A 7798-nucleotide genomic window follows, 5' to 3' on the forward strand; every position below is an offset into this window, starting at 1 on the left:
CAGTGGCGGCTGGTGGAATTTTCTTTTGGTTGGGCCAGCCCGTTTCAGCAAACCCGAATCCCTCGGCACAGGAAAAACTGTTTCCCAAAAGGAAAAGCCCTTCCATGGGGAAAATACATAGACTAGATGGTAGGCTGGCTCGAGATGCGATAGTTCTGTTCTAGATGGTAGAGTTTGTCTCACACAGAAGCTAAGGTTGAGGAAATGAGTGAGGATATAAAGGTTCTCTTTTAGTATTCTGCTTGGTTTAGACCACCAATGTCTACCTCTGGATAGCAGAACGTTGTACGTTTGAAAGGGAAACCGTGTGAATATTCTTCAGTCATAAATCTGTCTTCAACGGAGAACAGACTCTTCATACGTGAGCTCATAGGAACTCCCTGTGGAGCTCCTGACGTTCCATAATATGTGGAATCTGTGGGAGTTTAACAGATGGAGCTTCAGTGGAACAGTTTCCTGCTGTTACAGTGTGAACACTAATACAACTAATCAGAGCTCCACGCTGAGAGCAACACACTCACGCTGTTTATTACTGATATCAATTCATGCAGAAACAGTCTGGTCCTTAATATTCATAAAGAAACAAAATATAATATTTTATATTCAACCAGCGTGTAGCAGCTGATTGGTTCTGATCACTTTATTCTATTCAATCTATTGAACTATAAACTAAACTGAATAAAGAAACAAACTGTAATCTTTTGATCAACCAACCACAAGGCGCCTTTGCTGAAAGAGAGCTGCTCCCTGATTGGCCGACTGCGTGTCACTAGCCCACTAGCTTGTTTTGAATCGAGACACGTTCGAGTGGAACATGTGACCATGCAGACTGGAGCCCAATGCATTGTGGGGGCTTTCTGAGCAGGAAGCGTGAACCCCGGTGCCGTGACTCAGTTAGTGAAAAACAGGAGGGACTTCAGCCGTCAGGTGGCTAATGGCGGACGACACCTGTCCGACACGGTTACCGCGGTGACGGCCAAAAGCTGTGTGGCGCTGACGGCTGATTGGTTCAGCCTGTTAGACACGATCGACTCTCTCTTTAAACCTGATCACTTTATTCTTTTCAATCTATTTATAGATGAACTAAACTGAATGGTCATGATCATTTATTCATTATATTATTTTACCAACTCCAGTTTTCAATGCTCCGCCCCTTACCTGCAGTCTGTCTGCATCCTGCATGCAGGTACAAATACTTTGGTAGAAGTAACTACTGTAAGTACAAAAGTATTCTTTGTTTCCTTGACCACCTCCTATCTCCTTGCCTTTTCTCTTCTGGGCTCCTTTCCTTCTTCAGATCTCAGATTAATCTCCACAAATTACATTACATTATATTACATGTCATTTAGCTGACGCTTTCATCCAAAGCGACGTACAATAAGTGCATTTCCACATAGAGATGCAAACTCAGAAGAACAAGTAACAAGAAAGTACATTTTTCATCAAATAAGCAGTTTCAAAACATGTTATAGTAAAGTGCCATTATAAGTACAGTTTAAGTGCTACCATTTGTTAGTGCTACGATTTGCTAGTGTTTTAGTCGAGGTAGAGTCTAAAGAGGTGTGTCTTTAGTTTGAAGATGTGGAGTCTCTCTGTGGTCCTGATCATCAGAGAGCTCATTCCACCATCTGGGAGCAGGACAGCAAAGAGTCGCCATCTCGTCGAGTGCTCACTCCTCACTTCTCCCTGTGTCCTTGGTTCCTTGACTCGATTTTGTATCCTCTTTTCCTTCTCTCCTCATTCTCTGTCTCTTTGTCCCCTTGCCTTCTCTCTCCTTGACCCCTCTCCTCACTTGATGAGTCATTAGCTTCCTGTCACAAAGACATATTTTTTTCTCTCCATACATATCTCCCATAATCCCGCTGGGCATCAACGGGAGGTCACATGTTGTCTGCTAACTTGCTAATCATGTGTGTGTCTCTGCGTGTGATGGACATTGTCCTGCTGTGTCTCTGGTCATTGGATAGACACATTACCTCCAGCAGTCCATTTGATTGGTTGGTTCACAGTGGGGGGGGGGGGGGGGGGGGAGGGATCTCTGTCTCTCTGTGTGTCTCTCAGTCTCTGTAATAATAATAATAACACAAATATTAATCCTCATCACCTGCAAACAGGTAGACCAAAAACCAACCAGCTTAAAGACTGAGATAACACACACACACACACACACACACACACACACACACACACACACGCACACACTGTTTTGCCAGATAACAGTTTTGTTATTATTCATATTCATTCAAAAACGAACAGTATTGTAAAAGGTTTAAAAGCTTTCTGAGGAGGACAAACCCTGCATCAATGTGACTATTACTAACACTTATCTTCCAAATATTGTTCATCAACCAGTGAACAGGAAGTGACCACATGAGCCCTGAGGAGGACCTATACATTTCCGGTAGACATCTGTCAATCACTGTGTAGCCCTGCCCCCAAAGCATCACCTGCTTTATGGTCTATAAGAGTCCTGTCAATCCCCTACATTGATCATAATTTAATAAATGAACATCATGCTGCATTGAAGAAGACTTGAAACTACAGATTGAGGGACTAGATACGGTTGCTCTGATTATTATCCTCTCAATACCAAACATGTATGTTTTAATGTTTAAAGCTTTTTATTGGATGGGGGTTCCTCGTGAAGTGGTCACACAGATCAATCAATGTGGGACTGTGGGTAGTGACTGGCTTGGATGTTAAATGTGGGTGGGGCCAGCATTCAGTTTACATTAGATGAAAAAGCAAATATCATTACTAACACATCTCAGTAATGTGCTTTTAGTTCTGGTTAAGTATTTAAGACACAGAAGTCAACATTTGCTGTCTGATCTCCATTAAAGGTTCATCAGACTCTGTTCAAACACTGAAGCCTTTCCAGCACTCACTCTCTGGTGCTCTCAGCAATCCAGGTACTCCTGGCAATCACTACTCGTGACATCTTCAGGCGGTTGGAAATGTTTCACTTTGTGTTTCACGCCGTTATTGTGAAAATATGTTACATATTTTTTGGAAGTAACAGAAAATGTTTGATATTGAATTTTAAATGTTCACCAGAAAACCTCTCTGATATGATGTCACTTCTATCCTCACAGCTTTTTCAGACTCTGGACACATAGGAGGCAGAGCCACAGACTTCACTGATTTATCTTTTTTATTGATAATTACATTAATTATTTAGGTACACCACAGCCAGAATGCTGCTGATTAGTCCGACCAGTCGCTTAGTTGAGGGTCAGGTGATCTGAGAACGGTTGCCGTGTGCCAACTGTCATGGAAAAAAAGAAAAACAGCGTCAGGCGAGATACAGAATGCAAGGTTACATGGGTGGGGCTTAAAGTGGCAGTGAGATAACTGGGCGGTGCTTAAAGTGGTAGTCAAATACCTGGGCGGGGCTTAACGTAGTAGTCAAATACCTGGGCGGGGCTTAAAGTGGTAGTCAAATACCTGGGCGGAGCTTAAAGTGGTAGTCAAATACCTGGGTGGGGCTTAAAGTGGCAGTCAGATACCTGGGCGGGGCTTAACGTTCCAGTCAGATACCTGGGCAGGGCTTAAAATTGCAGTCAAATTCCTGGGCGGGACTTAAAGTGGTAGTCAGATACGTGGGTGGAGCTAAAAGCGGCAGTCAGACCTGGTGGGGGCTCTAGCAAGAAGTGAAGCCCTTCCAATAGAAGTTCTTGCAGCCGGCTTTGCGCTCACGAGCCGGCAGGTTGTTGGGAGGGTCGACGGACCGCTCCAGGGTCAGCCTGCCGCCAGTTGACGCGGAAACAACCTCGGCCCCCAGCTGTGAGTCGGGCTCTGGCAGAGACATCTGAGCCAGCAGGTCCTCCACTGCACGCTTACTCCAGTCCTGAAACACCAGGACATGGATCAGCTTTAGTCAACAACATTCACAATGAAGACTGTCAAAAAAACTATCCTCTAACGTTTATTCCAATTCCGTGACCCCTGTGGAAAAGATAGTTAGGAGAGTTGATGAGGAGTTAAGAAAAGACAAAGCAGTGTTAAAGAATCGACTCCACTTCCACTGAGCTGCGTAGATGTGATGGCGGAGATGCATGTTTGTGACGTCAGTCTGTAGCGGCTACAAAGAAGCATCTGAGATGCCTTCATGTCTCTTTGAATGTGTCTTCATGGCTTCATGTGTCCGTCATGCAGACGACACAAACAACCAGCTTCAAAGGAAGACTTTATTAACATAAATGAGGTATGCTAACGCTTACTCACATGATCTTTCTTTCTTTCGTTATTTCTCGTGAACGGACCAATTGTATGTCACTATTTAAATATTGCCACTGAAAGGAATTGTGGGACGGAATTATCACCTTTCCTTTGGTAAAGGATGGACGAGTGGTTTCTATGCTAAAGTAACTAACTAAGGAAGCCTTAGAGCTCCTTTCCTTAGCATTATAGAACAGCTCTCATCATGGCGCACTTGCACTACTTCACTCAGTGAGGAACCTTCCTGAGAACATTTTACAACTTGAATCCAGTCCTATAGCGTGTCTTCATCCTACAATTCATGACTGCTCTCAATATTGTCATTTGTGCTGACCTTTTAGCTGTTAGCAGTAGCATTAGCATTACCAATAGCATTATTTAGCTCTTCCACCTAATAATTACATATTACACACCAAAACAAAGCCAGGAGACTTTTAAAGACCAGATTTCCATGTTTCTTTCAGTGGAAACGAAGCTTTCTGGTTGGTTGGCAGCTGTCTCACCTGCGACAGGAGCCCGGCGCTGCGAGCTCGTTGCAGCAGGAGGTGGGGACGCAGCTCCAGTTCCAGATCCTGGTTCTGGTACTGCTCCTGGTCCTGGTCTCTGTTGCGCTGTGAGGACACGCCGGGGCCACACAGGACCAACCCCACGAGGACCAAGATGGCGGGACAACGAGCGTACTGCATACCTGAAAGCAGAAGAAGAAGATCTAGCAACGTGAAGAAGAAACAGAGCAGAGAAGATGAGCAAGGAGGAAAGAGGAAGCTCCCACCGTCGGTTGGTCTGGTTTCTCTTGCTGGACTGTGGTGCCGGTTCTGATCTCTGGTTCCTCGGTCCTTCGAGCTGCTTCTCTTTTGAATCCAGAGGCTCCTCCCCCTCCGTACGTCACATGGGGAAGGTGTATCTTTTTGATTGGCAGCTGCTCGGCGATGAAGGAACGCCAGCGTAATTGTTTGAACAAACATCCATTAGTCCTGGAGGACTTTTACCAGAGAACAATAAAAGAATCAGACTATCAGCGCCTCAACAAACACCACCCAGGAATGTCCTGGGGGGAATTAACGCAGGATTAGCAGACTTCATTAGCGCTCGCTGCTATCTCCATTAAGCAAAGAGGCAGAGAGTTGCCCACTCAGCACTTTTTATTAGTTTTAATATTAGCTGAGAGCAGAAACACTTCCAGTTAAAGAAGTGAAAATGTGTTACGTCATTATTATCAATGACACTTAAAACAAGACAAGAAGGCGATCTGTTAAAAAAAAAGCATGAATCAAATTGCATCATCATTATATTATTAGGATGCTTGTAAAAAATAAAAAATAAAATTTTTGTACGGAGGCCAAAAGGTCAAATCACATGTTACTCTGACAAGAGAAAGGAGAACAACCTTATTTCACTCACACAGGAGGAAAGGTGCTTCAGTGCTTCCTTTCCTAGCCTCTTTAGCATATCAAAGGTGCTTCAGTGCTTCCTTTATTAGCTCCTTCAGCAAAGGTAACACCGGACCTTCCTTTCACAAAATAATTCTGACCCACAAATCATTGAGACCACAACATTTGGAACAGATGTTTATTGTTTAGAGGTATAACAGTTTTATAAACAGTATTAATAGAGAATCACAATCATTTAGATTCACTGCATATATATTCATTTTATAAGAACATGTCATGTAAAAAAACACAACAAATGAACATGTAACAGTCCGGCTGCTGAAGGATAATTAAACCTGTAAAAACTAATTCTAAGTGACGCTTGAATCTACATGAATGCAGACAGTGGATATTGATTTGCTGATATTGAATGAGTGAATCATTAGTTTCCACTGAGGCCGTGTTGCTGTTAAGTGTGAGATCAGCAGGAAGGAAAGAGCTGATGGATGGAATGGAAGAGATGTGATGGCTTTATGTTGAGATTGGATCCCTTCTCATTTGAAGCCACAAAACCTACGTCAGTGGTTTAAAGCATGAAACTACGCAGTTATGTTTAGACAAATATGTTTAATTCTTCCAGAACTGAAGTTTGTGTTGTGGTTTGTGATTTTATTTTGTGTATTGTCTCTGAATCACAGAACCTGACTTTAATCGGTTTAGCTCAGAATGCTACAGGACGAGCTCCTTTATGTTAACTAACAGCCATTAAGTTGATACTTATTTGTAAAAAGGATCTGATCAAACTAAATAATTATCTGTAAATACTTGTGCGAGATATAACTGTTACCCTTAATGCTACAAACTCTTCTTCATCTTTAACCACGTAGCACTGCGGCTACTCGTCATCCTCACAGCGGGGGATTATCAAAAAAAAAAGAATTACAAATCTTTGAGTAAACGTGGTTTCATTGGTCGGGAATTATCATATCATCATAAACCACCTCTTCCAAACGAGCCACTTCTTCTTCTTCCTTCGATTTGAGGCCCCGAGGACAAACAGCTGTCTCCTCGTCTTCGTCCTCGCCTCTTTCTCAGAACGCAGATAGATGAGACAAATCAGACAGTTGCCGCGGCAACGCGTTAACTGCCGGCAGCGGTTGCTGAGGAGCTGCCGGCATGAACACACACAAATTAAGAGGGGGCATGATGGAAAAGTGATGATATCACGCCGCCCCCCCCCCCCATGCCCCACCCCCTGTGATGCATTCAGTGTGTTTGTCTCCACGCTGACTCACCAACATGTAAATGAGGCCTTACAGGAGGTCTGTTGTACTGACGGTCTCCATTATGTTTGTGTCATTTCTCTGTAAATATAACTTCATTTCATACTATTACAGAATTTCTTAGAATATGATCTCCTATGTGGACACGAATGTCCATTATTCAGATGTCTACATGTCATCAGGAACGTCAAAGCTTACATTGATTCACTCTCTTAGAATGCTGAAACACTATTTAAAAAAAGTCTCAACATGTCAATGAGCTTTTTATACTTTATAGTTCTTATCAGTGGCGGTTGGTCCATTGAGGGCAAAGGGGGCAGCCAACACCTTCAAAAAAATCTATTTTTTTCCCTTCTCGTTTATATATTTATATTTTACAAATAGTCAATATTTGTGTATTTGAAACATGGATTACATACCCGTTAATATTTGTAAATGAATGGCAGGAAAGGAAGCATTGAAGCACCTTTCCTGTGCTAAAGGAACCTTGATGTGACACTTGACGCCCGCATCCACTTCCAAACACTGGTGCTCCCATGCTGTGAATGGATGGGGTCCAGTCTCCATCCAGGACCTGGTGGAACCCTCCATCCCAACATCAAGCTGCTTGTTCCTCACTGAGAGCAAAACACTGGACTAGATCTCCACTCTTTGCTGTCCTGCTCCTAGATGGTGGAAGGAGCTCTGTGATGACATCAGGACCACAGAGAGCCTTCACATCTTCACACTAAAGACACACCTCTTCAGACTAAACACCAACACACTGTAGACCTTAAACTGGTCTTATAATGGTTCTCATCTATAACAAGTTGTACATCGGCTTATTTGATAAAATTACACTTTCTTGTTTCACTTTTTCTGGGTTTGTTTCCATATGGTTGAAATGCTCTTATTGAAAGTCGCTTTGGATAAAAGTGTCAGCTA

General features: G+C 43.1%; 1 protein-coding gene across 1 annotated transcript; it reads right to left on the reverse strand.

The window, feature by feature from the left end:
* Positions 1–3118: 3118 nt before the first annotated feature.
* sst1.2 (somatostatin 1, tandem duplicate 2) lies at positions 3119–5084 on the reverse strand. Its single transcript, XM_037462296.2, has 4 exons — positions 4994–5084; positions 4725–4909; positions 3632–3850; positions 3119–3268 (listed from the first exon to the last, which is right to left on the reverse strand). Exons 2-3 carry the CDS (start codon positions 4905–4907, stop codon positions 3644–3646), a joined length of 390 nt encoding a protein of 129 aa, XP_037318193.1. The 5' UTR covers positions 4908–4909; positions 4994–5084; the 3' UTR covers positions 3119–3268; positions 3632–3643.
* Between the last annotated feature and the right edge of the window lie 2714 nt (positions 5085–7798).

This window comes from Pungitius pungitius, chromosome 3 (assembly GCF_949316345.1).
Source record: "Pungitius pungitius chromosome 3, fPunPun2.1, whole genome shotgun sequence".
In the NCBI taxonomy this organism is placed as follows: domain Eukaryota; kingdom Metazoa; phylum Chordata; class Actinopteri; order Perciformes; family Gasterosteidae; genus Pungitius; species Pungitius pungitius.

What these genes read in the sequence shown, in the direction of transcription:
- sst1.2 (XM_037462296.2), bottom strand. Translation starts at nt 4,907, where the DNA reads ATGCAGTACGCTCGTTGTCCCGCCATCTTGGTCCTCGTGGGGTTGGTC. An exon ending in GCGCCGGGCTCCTGTCGCAG is followed by an intron (nt 3,851 to 4,724) that starts GTGAGACAGCTG and finishes CTGGTGTTTCAG; the next exon opens with GACTGGAGTAAGCGTGCAGT.